This window comes from Vanessa tameamea, chromosome 23 (assembly GCF_037043105.1).
Source record: "Vanessa tameamea isolate UH-Manoa-2023 chromosome 23, ilVanTame1 primary haplotype, whole genome shotgun sequence".
NCBI classification, from domain to species: domain Eukaryota; kingdom Metazoa; phylum Arthropoda; class Insecta; order Lepidoptera; family Nymphalidae; genus Vanessa; species Vanessa tameamea.
The window spans coordinates 5980992-6000680 of NC_087331.1; the positions used below are offsets into that span (position 1 = coordinate 5980992).

Below are 19689 nucleotides of genomic sequence, written 5' to 3' on the forward strand. Positions count from 1 at the left end.
GGTATAAAAATTTGAACCAATGAATAATTATTGAAATGGATCATGAGGGTGTTTGTTACATAATGCAGATATTTGAAACATTTAACAACTTGCAACTTATAAATCAACAGAAAAAGTAATACTTTTACAAATAATTTCAAAAACACAGTTTATTATCAATTATAGGTAAGTTGAAAGGATCTTTCGTTGTCTCGCCTCAGCGTGTCGTGGGTGGTCTTCAATTGGTCCAACTTAGTAGATATCTGAGCTATAGAGCTGTCTATCCATTGCATTGACGACATGTGGGCGTTGAGAATACGACCTATTTGAACGATCTGAAAGAAAACGAGTAAAAAATTATTTGGAGAGTTTATTATTCCGAAATAGAGCATCTAAATGTTATTAAAAACGGGTTTCGGGTGATTCCCTGATTTCCGGATGGATTAGGTTTAATTATTGCTATTTTATTATATAGTTTTAGTTATCTAAAGGTAATTACGTTTTTGATACTGCATTATTATACTTGCACATTTAGAAGGTCACAAAAAATTTATAATAACGATTAATTGTCTAAAATTTAAGCACGTAAAATGTTTTCATCAATGCGAGATGACAACACAAAACCTTAGTACTCAACCAGAAGCGTAGCGTGCCTTGGCGGGCACCGTATAAAAATTTGTTGGGGGCCCTTAGGAAGGATATAGATTTCTCACAAAAGAAATTTTAACTTGGTCAAGTATAGTTTGCGTAAAATTGCTTCTAATAGAAACACCGTTAAGCCATGCAGAGGATTTCAATCTGCTAATAACCATCAGAATTGGCAATACGGTTTGTTTAAAACATTAGAATATCATAACCATGGTCTTGGATTTTTTATGCCTGCCTTATTGATATAAGAATAATAGTAGACCGAAGAAGGTCGGTCACTTTCTGAATCATTTGGAAATGGTCCTTGTGGTTTAAATTGACTCAATTTAAAAAATATTTTTTGTTCGTATTAAAGAATTATACGGAGCCTCCATTGCCTGGAGGCCCCGTATAATTGATACTGCAGGTACGGAGGTAGCTACACTCTTGTACTCAACCTCAACCGGTACTCAGGTTGTATTTACTTTGCTTATTTGGCGATGCATACGTACGTCGTACACGTAAATATACATTGCCATAGATAATAGTGCTCACAAAAAAAAACTTAAACAAAGTTGGTTCTGAGACATTTTCTGTGCAATGTACAATTGTACATACTCTTTATCATTTGTAGAGGTTTTAAGTTAAAACTTACAGGATCATTATTGTCTTGACTTCTATTCGTTTCATTAAGATGTTCAATGACTTCCTTGAGATCTTCGGACATTTGACGCAGTTGCGTGTCTAAAGTTTCAGCTAGCGTGTACCTGGAAATAATTAATTTTTAATTAGTGGATAAAGTATTATGTAAATATTTTAGATACAAATCTACATTTGTCATTATATTTTTTTAAAGTATATTTTTATATTAAAATAAATGTTATGGTCTGGTCGCAAAATATTTATTTTGAAAAAGAAAGAGGTAGGCAGAATGTTTTGCCATTTATTACATAAGATATCTTCTTAGGCTTCACTTGGTGGTAACGCTTTGAGCATGCCCATCTGGGTACCAACGAATCATCATATATTTTACCACCGAGCCAATTCCTGGTATTGTTGTGTTCTGGTTCGAGGGTTGAGTAAGCCAGTATATTTACAGGCAAAAAGGATATAACATCAGTTCCCAAGGTTGGTGGCACATTGTCTATGTAAATGGTTAAAGTTTCTTACGGTGCCAATAACTATGTTTGACATCTTAATATCAGGCGGTACATATACCCTCGTCCACCTAGTGACTTTATAAAAACAAGAAATAAAAGGTAAGGCATATGTTTTATATCATAATAGTAATTATTTAATTTATTTTAAAGTTTAGGGTCAGTTTTCGTCGATTTTCATGTTTGATATATAATTTTTGCTCTTTATACATTACATCTAGCTTGAATCATGAAAATGATTAATGTATGGCGTTTTAGAAGTGAACGTTTATGATTACATAACTTTGAATAATAATTCTTAATATGATCAAAAATAAAATATTCTTAATATGAAATATGTCAGTAAAATCTTACAAGTGATTTCAAATCAATTGAGCTGAATGCTTGCACACACTTTAGTATAAATTTTATATATTTTAGTTATAATCTATGTAGGATGTAGTATTATTATATTTAATTATTTAAATTAGCAGTATGTATCTTTTGTTAGTTAAATTTTCTTGGTTTTGTTTTTATTTAGTAACTTATTTTCGCATTTTTGTTATATAAGCCGTAAATCGAGGGTGGAGTGTATTTATTAACTACATTTCACTCATAATTTAAATTTTGAAACCTATATTAGTGTATTACTCGACTTGTCTAATATTTTACCAACTAATTGTTTATTTTTGTAAATATTAATGTATCTTTATAATAAAAACGAACGAAAACCTACAACAAATTATTTGATTTCGATAAAAAACAAGGAAAACGTACTTCGTACTATAGTGGAAATTATTTTCACTCGTGTCGTCATAGATGGCGTCACAGTACTTTTAAATCGCGCTGACGACAGACGCAGTCTCTAAACCAAAACATCCGTGATCTCATAAACAGTACCTACCTACGGAACAAATACTACAAGCCGACACTAAACATCAATATATCAAAACGCGTGTTGAATAAATTTTTGAAAGGACCAAACTCCTCTATTGGGATGATTTGGTCTTGATTAATACGAATAAATGCTATTATAAAAACTGTCGAATAAATGTCTTAAAAATAATAAATTTAATGTTAGAAATACATAAATATTTATGGCATATCATTCTATGAGATTTTTAGACGATAAAAAAGCGTGGTATAATTTATTCTCCGTTGTTTATGATCGAGGATACATATTATATATGAGAAAATAGAGCTACCGGTGATAGCTTTACGAATTACGATTAATAAAATTGTGTAAATGCACATTCAAAAGTGAAACTATACTGGAATAAAGCATATTTTAATTTTGCACGTGTGACTATCGCGTTTCTTGTCGGTTTTGCTCAGTAGTAATAGTACTTTCGCTTTATATTTAAGTGAATGTTTACTAACATGTGTTCTCTTTCTGGATCTCTCATTCTGTCACTCTTGTCTTCTAGAAGTTGTTTCTCAAGTGGGGCTAGAAGATCTTCTAGCTCCTTCTGCTGAGCTAGAACAAAATCTAGTTCGTGTTCTAGACTTTGTTGTTCGTTTTTGACTGTCTCCACTGCATCATTAAGTTCTAGTATCTGAAAGTTTAACCAATAATATTATATTAGAGACATTTTTTTAAATTTTTTATTTGTAACAGATAGGCTGACTGGCAAATCGGCCACCTGACGGTAACCACCCTAAGACATTGGCGCTGTAAGAAATATTAACCATTCCATACATCACACCAATGCGTTACGAACCTTGTGTACTAAGAAGTTATGTCCTCTATGCTTGAACAGTGGCTTAATCATCCTGCACACCGGATTACAAAAATACTAAGTAGTGCTGTTTGTGTTTAGCGACATAATAAGTTATGACCACTGACTCCACAGTCAGACTGGTTACTCTTGACTCTACCACCAAGTTATTCTACTATATATCATACTTGATAGTCAAAAACAGGGATGTTATGGATATGTCATTGCAGATCTTGATATAGATATGGATATATGAATTATATTTTACCAGTTTCAGATATGTTTACGGATGTTAGATTATTTAGAAATTGTAAACGAAAAATTACATGATTTATTAATTTGACTTTATTTTTGTAGTCTATTACTTAGTATGAGATATAATCACAGAAAAAAAAACAAATAGCTTTAAAATATAAATTAGACCTGGGTAGAAAAAAAGTCCCAAAATTAAACAAGAAAAAAGTACAATTTTCTAATCTCTTTGCAATATAACTATGCAAAAACAAAATTATTAATACTTTTTTAATTAGGGTACGTTTACGGAGCTCCGTAACATCCCTGGTCTAAAACATTGAAGAGTTGTTTTTATATGAGTAAAATATAATCATATCATTACATAACATATCCTTAAATGGCATATATTTTTTAATTATTTTATATAAAAAATGCCATTTTGAATTTGTAAAATTAATGAATTATTTCGGAGATATCAAACCATTTTTAAATGAACCCGCACGAAATTACGCCCGATAATTTTTTTTACGTTCCTGAACTTGGTAAGCTTTCTGCGTAAGATCTTGTGGCGTTACTGACTGAATTAAAGAGGCCATGTTAAATATTTTCAAATTATTAAAATTGTTTGAACTTCGCTGATAAAGAGTCCGAGTTATACCTACACAGACCGTCAGCTACTAAAGACAATGTATCCGTTTCCTTGGCCAAATCTCCGTAATATGTAAGCAATCTACACTAACCTTCTCTCCGTTTGCTACCAGCAACCTGTCCCAAGCGTTGATCTGAGTGGCTTGGTTAATAAAACTGCTCTCCTGCTCTTCAAGTTCCAACGTCCACTTGTTGATGCTCTCCTCCAGCTGTGAGAATGTTATTGATGATATAATCGCTGGCGGTCCGGCGGCTGTTGTGCTGGAAAATATGCAAAAATAATTGATTTGTTATTTAATTTGTCGATTTCAATAAAGGAGAACATTAATTCGACTAATTTTTTGACCGTTACGTCGATACCTTTGGTAAAAAAAATGTTTTGTTATTTCATTTTCGACTCTTTCATACTGTGCTCTTTTACACCTCCCTTTGTGGCTTTTGTAACCATATTATTTCAAATAAAAACTGAACAGTTAGTTAAGGTATCCAAGACGGTTAATAAAAGACGTAAATTAAATTTGATTGACAAATAAATAAGATAGGGGCCAAAAGTTTTTAAGTTGTCAACGAAAACAATAAAGTGCAAAATATAAACAGCATAGATAAAGGTTACCAAAACTCAGACCCATCAACAATAAAGAAAAAATTAAGACAATTATAAAAGTAACAATAATAAAAAATTATAAAGCAATCAAAATCGTGAACGAGACAAGAGTTATGCTTACATAATTCAAAGTGCACAGAACTAAAAAAAAATACAAAAATAGCAATGTATAAAGAAAATATTGCTGACCAACTAGAAGCTTTTTAAGTGATAGTGCCACAGTGCATACCTTCGGGTTGCAGCCGAATGGGCCGGCACGCCCGGCGAAGTACCACTCTCTCACTTAAAACCGGCGTAAAGTACTATGCTACCGCGTTTCGTCTGGTATGTGAGAGCCCTGGGGGCCCGATACCCCCCCCCAACATGATGGTTGTGCAGAATTTGGTTACATTACCCCAGGAGGGTACCATCAGCGACTGCGGTGGAGAATCCCTCTCTGGGCATCCATGCTCAGGACGTACACCACCTGAGCAGAGATGCCCAGGCTGCCCTCCGAATTTTGGGGGGTTGGAATTTTACGCTAGCCACTGTCCGGGGCGAGCGGAGCAGGCATCATAAGATAACCCCAACATACTCCCTCCTGCAACATAAGGGGACTCAACTCCAACTTGAACGCCATTCACTTTCATCATGAAGCCGGCCTTGCTCTTTCATACCAAGACCCAGATATCCTCTCCTGCCGATACGACTTTTCTTTCTTACCCCGGGTATAAATTGGAACATTCCTTTGTACCACGAGCTGGGGTGTGCGTTTACGTCAGAGATTATATCTGCTCTCGACACCACGGTAGCCTTGAAGGGCTGGACCTATCGATTATCTGCGTATAGATTGCGACGACCATCCGCGAATCTACGCGTACCTTTATAGGTCCCATAGCGGTAATGCTGAAACCGACCGACTGGTCGAGCATGTCCTGAGGCTACATATTCCGCGCTGCAGCAGATCCCCTCCGCGAATCCAATCCCATCCGTAATTCTTGGCGATTTTAATGCCCACCATGCCTAATGGCTTGGATGACGCACTATCGATCATGCATCTGTTCTCGGCTTCGCTTTAGCATGATTTGACACAACTGGTCCCCTCGCCAACGCGAATACCAGACGTGGAGGAAACCTTCCCTCTTGGACTTTCTGCTGACTTCCCATCCGGATAGCTATCAGTTTATCGTCGATCCCCCTTTGGGCTCGTCGGACCACTGTCTCGTTCGGAGTACAGTACTCATAAATGGGCAGAAGCAGTTGAGAGCAAAGGGGAGGCATTAGTAGCCAGTCTAGACATAGCGAAGGCTTTCGATCGCTTGTGGCATAAAGCGTTTCTTTCGAAGCTTTCTTCCTATGGGCTTCCCGAGAAATTATGCAATTAGATTACCAACTTTATGGCTGATCGAAGCATCAAGGTCGTTGTCGACGGTGCATGCTCCGACCTAAAATTCGCCAATGCTGGTTTTCCACAAGGCTGCGTTCTATCACCCACTCTGTTTCTTCTGCATATCAATGACTTATTGCAAATCAGGAACATTCACTGTTATGCAGACGACAGTACCGTAGACACCTCATACACCGGCGGTGTTAATATTTTTCGGGAAAACGTCGAAGAAAACCGGAACAAACTTGTGTCTGAAATCGAGTCTTCGTTAAACAAAGTCTCGAACTGGGACCGGCTAAACCTAGAACATTTCAACCTCAAAAAGACCCAATTTTGCGCGTCAACCGCCAAAAAAACACCATTCGTCGTATCTCCATGATTTGAGAACTTTCCGATAGCCGCCACAGCTAGTATTGGAATACTTGGCGTTGATATTTCGAGCCTCTTTCAGTTTTCGCGGCCAATTGGAAGGCAAAGCCAAATTGGCATCAAAAAAGCTCGGTATGCTCAGCAAGGCAAGACAGTATTTCACGTCGGCCCATCGCCTAAGACTACAAGGCGCAAATTCGGCCTCACATGGAGTACTGCTCTCACGTCTGGGCGGGTGCTCCCCAGTACCAGCTCCTTTCATTTGACCGTATCCAACAAAGAACAGCTCGAATTATCGACGATCTAGCCCCTTCTGATCTGCTTGATCCTTTGGCTCTGCGTAGAGATGTTGTATCTCTCTGCATCTTCTACGCAATTTTCCACGGGGAATGTTCGGAGGAATTGTTTGGATTAATCCCGGCAGCTGAATTTCACTTTCGGACATCTCGTCAAAATTCTAAATTTCACCCGTACCACCTAGATGTCCGAAAATCCACAACAGCGCGATTTTTAAGACATTTTCTGCCACGCACAACCATTCTGTAGAAACAGCTTTCGCCGGCGGTTTTTCCGGATCGATACGACTGGGAAGCTACAAGAAAAGAGCATGCTTATTCCTTAAAGGCCGGCAACGCACCACCAACCCTGGTGTTGCACATGTCCATGGGCGGTGGTAATCACTTTCCATCATGTGAGCCTCCTGCTCGTTTACCCCCTATAACATAAAAAAACCTATGTTCACTTTTTCAATAAATCACGATTTCCATGATGGTTCGAATTGTCCAGATGATCGCAAGCATAGTTGGAAAATGATCCACACTCTTATTAACTGCCAAATGTTACATTGCTTTCAAAAATTACACAATCTACACAACATAACACTCATCTGGAAATAACATAAAACTCTATACACTTGAGGGATATCAATCTGCTCAGCTACAAGAAACTTCAGTTAAAGAAAAACTGAACCACAAAAATGAGACAACTTTATTTTAAGCTTGAACTTAAATACATTAGCAGAGGCAATTGGAATGCAAAGTACACATTCTGGAGCTCAAGGCTGATTACTCAGAGGAAAAGATAATTAAATAGGTACAGGACTTGAATCCATACACACTACACACGATTCAACAACTTGGCCCACAGATAGAAATAAGATTGCTGAATTGCTCATATTCTTTTTTACAAGCAATATTAGTAGTAACTATTTTACTATTAAACCTTTCATCTGACCACACATCAGCCCTACTTAATTACAATTCAACTGTAGTACTGACTCAACTGAGCCGAGATGGCCCAGTGGTTAGAACGCGTGCATCTTAACCGATGATTTCGGGTTCAAACCCAGACAGGCACCACTGAATTTTCATGTGCTTAATTTGTGTTTATAATTCATCTCGTGCTCGGCGGTGAAGGAAAACATCGTGAGGAAACCTGCATGTGTCTAATTTCAACGAAATTCTGCCACATGTGTATTCCACCAACCCGCATTGGAGCAGCGTGGTGGAATATGCTCCATACCTTCTCCTCAACGGGAGAGGAGGCCTTAGCCCAGCAGTGGGAAATTTACAGGCTGATTATGTACTGACTCAACCTCCAGAGAAAAGATATACAACAAAAGGTACACCAGCTGGAAACTATTTCAGGATATAATCACGTCAAACTTCGAAGCGCCAGTAAAGAGCCAGAAGAGATCGAATAAGCAATCGAGAATTTTAACAGGATCATATATTAGCCTGCTAAAGAGTCTACAAAGATGCGCAAACAGCATCCTTCAACATCTATTGAGTACCAAAAATTAATTAAAGATAAAATAACAAAACGCTGACGACTGACAAAGGCTTAGCAGTTGAAACTGAAACGGTCAATTACTCGGTCCCTCCTATCATCATCAGCCTACTGCTGTCCACTGCTGGACATAGGCCTCCCCTAGAGCGCGCCACGTTGCTCGGTCTTCTGCTTCCCTCATCCAGTTTCTATCGGCGATCCTGCGAATGTCGTCGGACTAGCGGGTCGGAGGTCGCCCTATTTTACGCTTACCGATATGCGGTCTCCACTCTAGGACTCGTCTGCACCAGCGGCCATCGGTCCTACGACAAATATGACCAGGTCACTGCCACTTCAGCTTGCTGATTCTCCGAGCTATCTCCGTTACTTTGGTTCTCTCACAGATAGCCTCATTACTGATTTTATCCGCGAGAGAGACACCTAACATAGCTCCCTCCATCGCCCGCTGCGCGACCTTTAAGTTGTGGACTTGCCCCACCGTCAGTGTCCACGTCTCAGCACCATACGTCATCACCGGTAGGACGCAATGCTCAGACTTTCGTTTTCAAGCATTGTGGAATCGCCGACGTAAAAACCCGACGAAGCCTGCCGAATGCTGCCCAGCCCAACCGAATCCTCCTGTCAGCCTCCCTCTTAAAGTTGTGCCGGTCTAGTTGGATAGTCTGACCAAGGTAAATGTAATTCTGCACAACCTGCCCTCAGGTTGTGCAGAATTGTGCAGAGTGGGGATGCCTTCGACAGATATCGGTCCCGGCACGACATGTTCATTGAACATGATCTTGGTTTTGTCCAAGTTCATGCCCTAGATCGATCCGCCGGGAGGACCTATTTAGGTCGTCCAGCATTCCGCGAAGCTCTTCCAGCTTCTCTGCAAAGATGACTATATCGTCCGCGTATATGTGAGATGCGCTCTCCATTGACGTTGACGCCTCGTGCAGTCCAATCTAGTCTTGATGACGTCCTCCATCGTGTTGGTGAACAGTTTTGGAGATATTACATCTCCCTGTCTCACCCCGCGTCGGAGTTGAATCGGTCTTGTTGTCTGGTCCTGAACTTGCACGGTCACCGTCGCAGCGTTGTAGAAATATCTCAACACCTCGATATATCGCCAGTCGATATGACATCGTTGCAGAGATTCCAGAACAACCCAGGTTTCGATGGAGTCGAAGGCTTTCTCGTAGTCCACAAATACCATACACAGAGGCTGATTGTACTCTTCGGTCTTCTGTACAATCTGCCGAACAGTATGAATGTGGTCCACGGTGCTGTAGCCTTTACGAAACCCTGCATGCTCCGGTGGCTGGAACTCGTCAAGTCTAATGGCAAGCCAATAAGCTGTTCTTGTACCCTCAAGAACAGCTTATAGACGTGGCTCAAAAGTGAGATTGGCCTGTAGTTTTTCAATAGAGTCCTATCAAGAACAAGATCATCGCACTCCTGGACTACGCCACCGGCACGATACACCAGTGGATGATAGCATTAAAAAACCTCGCTAAAGCTGTTAGCAAGAGTTTGCCTCCAGCCCTGAGAAGCTCCGAAGTAATACCATCATCACCACGGGCTCTCCTATTTTTAAGCTGCCTGAGAGCCCCACTAACCTCGCCGACGTCGAAGTCCGGGATGTCTTCGCTGAAATGGCGCGTAAGAGGGGCCCGTGGATCGTCTACACCTTGGGTCGCAAGCTTCTCCGCCCTCGGAGAGTCCCCATAGAATTTCTCCACTTCCGCCAGAATCTCCGGGCGAGACGCAGTGATTCTCCCGTCGGCCGTCTTCAGCTTCGTCAGATGATTTCTCCCCAGCGGTCTTGAGAACACCTTGGGGACAGAACAGGGGGTCTATTCTGCTCAATAGCGGTTTTGATAACTTCCATATTTGAGCAGCGGAGGTCCTTCCGCGTGAGGTTTCTTATCCGTATGGAGAGAGTCTTGGATTCCACTGACGAAGCTTGGTCAGGCGGCATTTCACCTCAGCCGCATGAGATCCAAGGTTTTAGTGGAGAGCTTGGTCTTCCTGTACTTCCAAGCAAGCGGAAAATGTTTGCGTCCCAGTTGGCATAGAGTCTTCACCACATCGTCGGTTTCCCTGTCAATGCTATCGGTGGTTTCCAATGAAGCGAATCGGTTCTGAAGTTCTAGCTGGAACTCTTTGGACCCATGGTCTATTTGGATCTGCGTCGGTCGGAGAGTAGACTTTACCAAGCGGCGCTTTTCGGCTTTGAAGTCGATATTCAGAGTTGCTCGTACCAACCTATGGTCGCTGCCGGTATTGAACCGGTTAAGGACGGAGACATCTCTGAATATCTGCCTCTTATCCGCAATGATGAAGTCTATTTCGTTCCGCGTCACAGCGTCGGGGCTCTGCCAGGACCACCACCTATGGGGCTTCTTCTTAAAGAACGAGTTCATCAAGAAGAGTCCCTGCATCTCGAGGAAGTTGACCAGCATTTGTCCCCTGTGGTGCCTGCGTCCCAATCCATGTGGTCCGATGCGCAATTCGTCGCGTTTTTGTACTCCCACCTTAGCGTTGAAGTCCCCCATGACAACTTTGTAGTGAGCCGCTAGTTATATCCTCATACATGGCATCCACCTCGTCGTCAGAATGTGCCGAGGTCGGGCATATACTTGTACGACTTTCAGGGAATATCTGTCAGCCAGCTTCAGTACTAGCTACGCTACCCTTGTGGACACACTACTGACTTCCACAACACTGCCACTGAGGGCCTTATTGAGGGCCTGATCGCCTTGCCGGAAGTAGAGTAGGTGACCGGACTCTAGGGTTATCGTGTCCTCACCCTCTCTTCGGACTTCTGATAACCCTAAAACGTGCCAGTTAATATGACCTAGCTCCACTTCCAGCTCGGCGAGGTGGTGTTCGAGTCTCAGCGTGCGTCTATTGTAACATGCCAAATAAAGTCGTTTGTATGGGCAGCCTACCGTCACCCGGGGATTCTTCGCACCCTCCACCCCGCCATTACCATGACCGCTACCGTAATCGAGAATAGCAGGGCTACTCGGAACTGAGGGCCGTTTCTTTTTGTGCCTCATTTCATTGGGGGGGAAAATGCCTATAGTCGCCACGCTGGGCAAGCGGGTTGGTGACCGCAGTGTGAAGACGGATCTTCGACAATTTGAGACAACGATGCTGCCCATTCTCTCAGATTTCCACTGGAAAAAAAGCTTGCGTCAGAGCCTCGTCCGTTGATCAGCAGGGTACCGCTAGTAGGTGAGGTTGACTTGGGTCCCGAAGGTGTTGGTGGGACCCCTTTCACACTCCTCCTATCAGAAAAATTAAATTGTGGATGGGCCAGACATGTTGCAGAAAACTGCAGAACATTTGACTATCGACTTAAAGCCAATGGCTAGATTGCTTCATGAAAAAATTGTCGACGTTCAAAGTTACCTATAGAGACCTATAGATGGCTCAGCCACAAAAACACACCACTTCTAAGTAAACTACTAACTACACGAAATAAGTAACTAGACAACATATAACACATAATGCTTCAATGATACCGTATTCCTAACTTACTACTTATATTTAACAATATGGCATAAGGCACCTGAGCGCAGTATCCATTCAAGCTAGTGGCATACTTAACAGAGAATTAAGTAATCCGCTAAAGAAGTAGACTATTGTCGTCAACACAGAGATTGCCAAGGCGCCGAATCACACACAAAAAAGCTTTTAACTCACGTAGTAGCAGTTGTCAATGATGGCATAGTCGTTGCAGTTGATTTTCCTAACGCTGTTATACCAGATGGCGTTGTAGTTGACGCTGAAAATATCAAAATGATGTTATGTTTTATTTATATATTTCATCTAAAAAAATCAAATGTTATTGTTTTTCTTATTCGTTTTCTAATTGGTGAAACTTACACTTACAAACTCTTTAAAGATTATAGGACAGATTAACAATTATTAAAAGATTTGAAATTAAATGGCCAATGCAAATAGACTAATAGGTTTAATGATAAAAAAATATGATTTTGAAATGCCACTAGTTAGACAGCTACATTCCCATATGTATGGGAACGATAAACATTGTCTACAACTCTTTTGAAACCTTCAATACTCACCTATACTTTGTTATATAGATTTATATTTAACGCTTACATTGCAGATGAATGATGATGAGATGATCTATGTACTGTTGAATTATTGATTTCAAAATCAATCACTATTACTAATTGAGAACTGTTCCAAAAACGAAAACAATTGAAATATTTATTTGCTTTTCTCTAGCTTGATGTACCTTTTACTACAACTCATAAATTGCGAGTAAAGTGTAATACTGGTTATTATTTTAAAACAACCAAAAGATAACTTTTTGTTACAAAAATAAATTGTAATTATTTTTTGTCTGTAAGCCACCCGGCTTTGTGCAGAGTTGAATAAGTTTCAAACATAGATTTTGCCACCTATTTCCGAGGAAAATGTCCCCAAAAAATTGAGTCTTCACTTTATAGATTTACATTAAAATATGAAGGAAGTCAATATAAATATAATGACACAAAATAAGCCAACTGACATATAATGACACTATTCAGATAGCTAATAATATAAAGTTAATTCTCACCAAACATGAGTTAAAACTTTTTGGTTTGCAAACAATTTCAGAATACGAATTTAAATTAGGCTTCAAAATGTCGTTGAAACATTTAGTTTAAAACTAGAATTTAAATAAAGAAAGTAAATACTTACTTGATCCTGATGTGGCAGCTGTCGAAGTGGGTTTGCCAAATGACAAAGCTGAAGTTGTCCCAAAAGAGAGACCGCTTGATGTAGTACTTGCAGTCTTAGCCCCAAAGCCGAACCCAGACTGAGTGGTAGTTGCCAAGCTAGTTGGTTGTGTAGTTTGACTGGTTGTTCCAAAGCTTAGGGTAGCTGTTTGAGTAGTTTGAGCTGTTGTACCAAATGTTGATGGTTGGCTAGTTTGACCAAATGTTGGTTGAATCGGCTGAATCGTTTTTGCAGCTGAAGTATTGGGAAGTGTTGGTATCACGAAATTTGGTGGCTGACTCGTTTGAGGTTTTGCGAAGCTTAGTGCTTGACTAGTTTGAGGTGATCCAAAGCTCGCTTGAGTTGCTGGTGTTGTTCCAAAGGCTGATTGAGTTGTTGGCGTGGTCCCAAAAGCCGACTGAGTTGCTGGAGATGTACCAAAAGCAGATTGAGTAGTGACAGTTGTGCCAAAGGCTGTTTGTGGAGTTGACGTTATTCCAAAAGCCGTTTGACTCGTTGGAGTCGTTCCGAAAGTCGGTTGGCTCGTTGGAGTTGTTCCAAAGGCTGGTTGACTCGTTGCAGTCGTTCCAAAGGCTGTTTGTGTTGTTGGTGGTGTTGATCCAAAAGCGGATTGAGAAGTTGAGACTGTTCCGAAAGCTGTTTGAGATGTTGGCGTTGTTCCAAAAGCTGTTTGGCTAGTTGGAGTCATTCCAAACGCTGATTGAGTAGTAGCAGTTGCTCCAAAGGCAGATTGTGTTGTCTGAGTCGCTCCAAAAGACGGTGGTTGACTTGTTTGAACATTTCCGAAATTCAAAGATTGTTGTGTTGTCTGTGGTGCTCCAAAACTCGGAGCTGCTGTCGTTTGACCTCCAAAAGTTGGTGTAGGTTGGGCACTACCAAAATACGAACTTGATTGAGTCGTTGTTGTGCTGCCAAACGTTGGTTGTTGAGTTGTGAATGTTGATCCGAAGCTTGGTGGTGGTTGTTGTTGTTGTTGCGTTACTTGATTAGAAGTTTGACCAGTTTGTGCAAATGAAAACGATGGTGATGCCCCAAAACTTGGTCCTGTAAACATTTATATAGTAAAATTGATAATGTGTTTCTGTGGCGTAGCCTAAAAGTTAGAAGGTAGTTTAATCATTCAGATATACGAAGTCAAGATATTTAAATTTACAAATATACCTGCTGCTGTAGTAGAAGCAGGATTAGAAGCATTAAAGCTGAATGGTTTGGATCCGAATGCAGATTGTCCAAAGCCTAGTGATGATTGTTGACCCGGTGTTGTGTTTTGGTTGAAAGGCTGTGCCGTTTGTTGCACCGATGCTGTTGTGGCCTTAAATATATTAATGAGACAATTGTATAATTATAAAATATAAATAACTGCTTATTTTTATAACGTATAAAGTATTATTATCTGCAATCACAAAATTTTCATAACTTCCAATAAGTAAACCGTCCTTTCCGTTAGTAGTAGTGAAAAGATTTTAATATTTATGTTTTTTTTTGTAGCTTCATAATAATAGCTATTAAGAATTAGTGACCGATATTAATTCTGTAGGATTAGTTAACGGCGAGGTATACAAAAGGAAAAGAAATTCCGAGATATTTGGCTCAACAGTTTTGATTTATCTATGAGTTCGTTAATGGGCTTATGAAGAAATACCATATCGTATAGATACTATCTTTCTGAATGAAAGTTTACCTTTAAGGTCTTAAGTATACTGTTTAATTTATATCAATCAAGAAATCTAGCATTGTGTTCCTGTGGTAATAAATCATTGTTCTTATTTAAAATCACAATAGATGGTTTGGAAATGGATAGATTTTAATTTTTGATGCAGTTAGCTAGCAATATCATTTATAAAAACATTAAATAGTAGTGGTCATAAAATTGATCCCTAGCGAATTCCCGATATTGGAACTACATATCCGGGATGGATGAACCTTAACAGCCACGTATGAACATAACATGTTAAGTATATAAGAAAGTCACGAAAAAAGCGACCGTGCGGCCCGAAACGGGAAAATTTTGCCAGTGGCACCTTGTAATTCATCCATAAATTTATTTTATCGATAATCGTTATTTTTTTTATATAAACTCAAACTCCTTTATTTAATATAAAAGAATTATACTTATTGATTGTCAAATTAAACACTACCACCGGTTCGAAAAAGAAAATATCCTGACCTAAGAACCGGCGAAAGAAACTCAACAGGTCTTTTTGTTTTTGTCAATTTTATTATTTATATATATTCAATATGAAAAGAAATGGCCAGGAGGCGATCGTTTCATGCCCAAGGTGATATAAATCATAAACTCACTAATTGTATAATAACCTTTCGCACACAAGCGTTCCATAACATTTTTTTTTTTATTTGGCAACAGTGGCATTTTGAACGTTTCCTGGCATCTTGTTGTAGAACCGTAGACATTGCCGCACAATAGAGAAACTGACTCTAATGCAGTCGAGTACCAGGAGTAATAAGTTCATTGTACCGATGCTATGAGTATCACATTTTCTCATAAAATCATTAACATTTTACCGTACATATATAACATTACAGAATTCACAGAATATTGAGAAGCAACAGTCAATATTTTGATCTCAATCGATTGAGATCAAGAATTTAGAAACTGCTTATTGTGTGCATATTAGAAGGCATAAATAAATTTATAATTCTCCATGTCCATCTATTCGCTTCACTCTTCAGAGATAAATCTCCTTGTATATTATACACAAAGTTAAATATTAAAATTAACACTATATTAACATTTAAAAGTCTATATTTTGGATCTTACTATCTCATACATATACTTACCCTCGAGTTGTACCTACTTAAACTGAAAGTAGTACTGCAATAAGTATATTTTCAACAGTTACTACTTTCTGTATAAGTACTTATACTGTTGAAAAATGAATTTGTAGCTTCGTTTTAGAAGCATACACTTCTATCTACAGATAGTATACGAAAATTCTCTTTTAAACCAATCATGTTCACAATTTTTTTCAAAACCTACTACTATTATATTACGACCAAATCAAAATATTAGAATGAATCCGTTTTACAATCATGTGAATTATATGTTCATCTGCTTTACTCCAGCATATCAATTTAGCAGTTCCTCGTACTATTCCTAGACGTCGAATTAAAAAAATCTTTTTGAACTCCAACCTCCAAAACAAATTTAGGTAAATATGCACCTCTTAACAAACTCATGAATTTGTTCAATGACTTGTCATCTAACGGCGATATTGACATTTTTCATAATAATAAAACTAATTTTGTTAAATATTCCAAAGATCTCATAGATCTATCTCATAACATATAAGTAATATACATATTTAAGTTTTGTTTTTATATTTTCTAAATTATATATTTTTTATATATGTTAGTTTTGTTTATATTTTTGAAAGTTAATGTTGTTTACACCTTTAAAGATTTATCACTTTGATTGTAACCCATATTAGTTGTTAATTTTAAGTGTTTAGTGATAAGTTGAAGGTGTAACTATTTCAATAAATAAGTAAATAAATAAACATACGGCAGCTGTCTGAGGTGCAGAAAATCCAGAAGCAGGTGTGTTAAAATTGAAACTACCGCCTGTTTTACCGAAGGCGAATCCGGAGCCCGTTGGCGAACCAAACATTGAGGCTGAAATTAAATTACAGTTTATTTCATAAGTCATATAGAAAACAATTTAAACATAAAATATACATACAATTTCCGAAGTACTTATAAAAAATAATGTTATAGGTTGTGAATGTCCCACTAGTGGGGAAAAAAAAACTCTATTTTAAGGTTTAAAGAAGTGTTAATAAGTGGATTTTTACCTTGAGTTGCAGGTGTACCAAATGCAGGAGCTTGCTGGGTAGCTGTTCCAAATGCTGACTGTGGTTTATCTGTTGGATTTGCCTGAAATATTAAAACAAAAATATGCTTATTAAAAAATTTGCCTATGTTTTACAGACTATTAGTATAGCTAGCCCAGGTTTACCCAGTAAAAAGTTATTAAGTCAAGAAATTTACATTAGCAGGAAATTTGAATGTCTGTATTGTTTAGACCCGTGCCTCAAAAAGCACATTAAGTTGGTTTGTGCCTTAACTTTATCCTGTGCCTTCTATGGTAATAAAGGCTGCAATTTGATGATTATAATTATATGTAGATTGTTACTTCCACTACTTCAATTTTCACTTTTATCAGTATCTAAGTACTTTATCCAGTTGGATTTGGTACATATGAGCCTGATTAAAAACGGTTTTGTGACCAATATGAACATAACATGATTACCAAATATTCTAAATATTAACGAGGTTTTTTTTATTTTAAATACTTCTTATGACAAAAAAGAATTTTACTGGTTTTTGTTGTCCAAAGCCAGGACTGCCAACTGTTTGCACCGGTGGTGATGTAAACCCTCCGAATGATAGAGGTTTGTTTGCACCGAAGGCCGATCCTGCATTTGTTGTTGCTGGTGTTGAAACTGGAATAGATAAAAAATAAAATTTTAAGTAATGAAAACTTGTCTGAGTATCTATTAATGAACCTAATAATCATAAATAAATATGCAAAGATCATAACAACTGTTTGTCAAGTAATTTTATAATTTTTAATTTGTTATGTATTTGTTGATGGTCAAAAGTTTTATTAAAATAAAATTGGAAATAAGTTTTGACCTTGTGCAATCATGACCTTTGTGGATCAATTCATTTCTTTTCTCCTTTTTTAATACATAATTGTATCTCTCATCTCAAGCTGCATGTATCAACCAAAAATCCTATTAATGTTGAATGTTTGTTAAAGTTTGTGTTAAGTTCATTTTGTAAATTTCTATGTAAATATATTGAACATAATAAGATTAAGCTGTAAATTATTTTGCGATTGTCCTTATGTATTTTAACAGAAGCTGTCGTATTTTATTATTTTTTTATCTAATTATTATTATTGTGTTGTTTTAGGTTATGAGTTTCTAATCCTTCTACTACTATTATGCCTTCAAAATTAAATAGAGCCTGTAATCTCGACTGTATCGATCAATCTCTATCAGTCTTCTCCATCGCACATGACTTTGGCAAAATAATCTGTGCCTTTTTGGCACAATAACAAAAAATCAAACCAAAAAGTGTGAGTATAAGTAATTATTAAACTATGATTTATACTTAATAAATAATATTGTACTTGTAATTATCATACAAAAAAACTTTAATATAAGTTTTGAACTTACATAAGCCTGTTGAAGCTGTAGTTTTAGCTCCGAGAGCAAAACCTCCAAATGCTGGTGTACTACTTGTAGGACTACCAAAGACATTTGTTTTATTATCTGTAATAATTGGTATTAATCAACATTTTAGAACATTTATTAATTGGAAGTTACTATATTTTTATTGGTATTGTCTCACTTAGCAAGTAATTAATGTAAAAAAAATTAATTGCTATAGCATATATTTTTCTGTAAATAATAATAAAATGCTAATTTCCATCATTTTTTATTAAAAAAAAATTTGATTAAAAATTTCAAATATTACTGTACCAGTGCCTCCTTGAAATGCCTTATTATCTCCCCCACCAAATAGTGACCCTGTAAATATTCATAAAAACATTTGTAACAATTTAATATTTTGCGATGAATCTACAATAGTAAAGTTGATTATTTATAGACATATAATGCAAGTGAATCTCTAGTTATGTTGATGGTTAGGTGGCACTGTTTCTTTTATTTTGGTCAAGTGTAATAGTTCATTTATTTATTTATTTATTTATTTAAGGACCACTAGTAGCTACTACATGTTTTAATGACAAATGTAACATATATTTCAGCGTCATATTTGTGAATTTCAGAATAACAATTTTAATTCCTATATGTATAATAATTTCCTTACTGTTAACTAATGTTTATTTTGTTAGTGTTATATTTTTAATAAAAAAATATTCATGAGATACCTCCGTTTTGATGTTAAATGAAAGCATAGTATATATTTATAATGATTGATTAACATTTTTAAGGCATAATATTATGACACATACGTTTGATATAGATACGAAACTATAAATTTAAGGTTATGTTGCTGGAATCTAAATTAAAAGAAATTTCTATCAAAGAAACGTATATGGGTATTTGTAGAAACGTTAATATTTTCTAAAAGGTATATAAGATTATAAACAATTGTTTAGAAATTTGTTTTAATTACAAATAATGTAAATATTAACCTGAAGATGTCGTAGTACCAAACGTACTACCAGATGTGGTTATTGCTTGACCAAACGAAAAACTCATTTTGTAAAATTAATTATTAAGATACCAATATTTATAATAAAGATATTTCAAATAGTTTTTGGAAATAATTGCAATACATAAACCGCTATCAATGTCACAACAAATAAATGCCGCCGAACGGATTACCGTTAAACAGTGCTGCCAGATGTGATAAATTATATTTGCGTTTCGTATTTGTAATTGCTTTTTTTTGCATTGTGCTGTTTTGTAAAAAATATGTGAGGAT

The 19689-nt window shown here is 37.3% G+C and overlaps 1 protein-coding gene across 1 annotated transcript; it reads right to left on the reverse strand.

Moving 5' to 3' along the window:
* Positions 1–6: 6 nt before the first annotated feature.
* Positions 7–19574, reverse strand: LOC113401861 (uncharacterized). The gene is made up of 13 exons (XM_026641931.2): positions 19397–19574; positions 18720–18767; positions 18414–18509; positions 17548–17672; positions 17022–17103; positions 16733–16842; positions 14371–14521; positions 13171–14253; positions 12163–12244; positions 4435–4603; positions 3123–3298; positions 1262–1373; positions 7–314 (listed from the first exon to the last, which is right to left on the reverse strand). The coding sequence occupies exons 1-13, from the start codon at positions 19461–19463 to the stop codon at positions 156–158; spliced, it is 2460 nt and encodes an 819-aa protein (XP_026497716.1). The 5' UTR covers positions 19464–19574; the 3' UTR covers positions 7–155.
* Between the last annotated feature and the right edge of the window lie 115 nt (positions 19575–19689).

Excerpts from the sequence above, each read along its gene's own strand:
- LOC113401861 (XM_026641931.2), bottom strand. The coding sequence starts at position 19,463 with ATGAGTTTTTCGTTTGGTCAAGCAATAACCACATCTGGTAGTACGTTT. Across the intron at positions 14,254-14,370 it reads TGCTTCTACTACAGCAGCAG|GACCAAGTTTTGGGGCATCA; the intron begins GTATATTTGTAA and ends AAATGTTTACAG. Across the intron at positions 1,374-3,122 it reads GATCCAGAAAGAGAACACAT|GTACACGCTAGCTGAAACTT; the intron begins GTTAGTAAACAT and ends AATTATTTCCAG.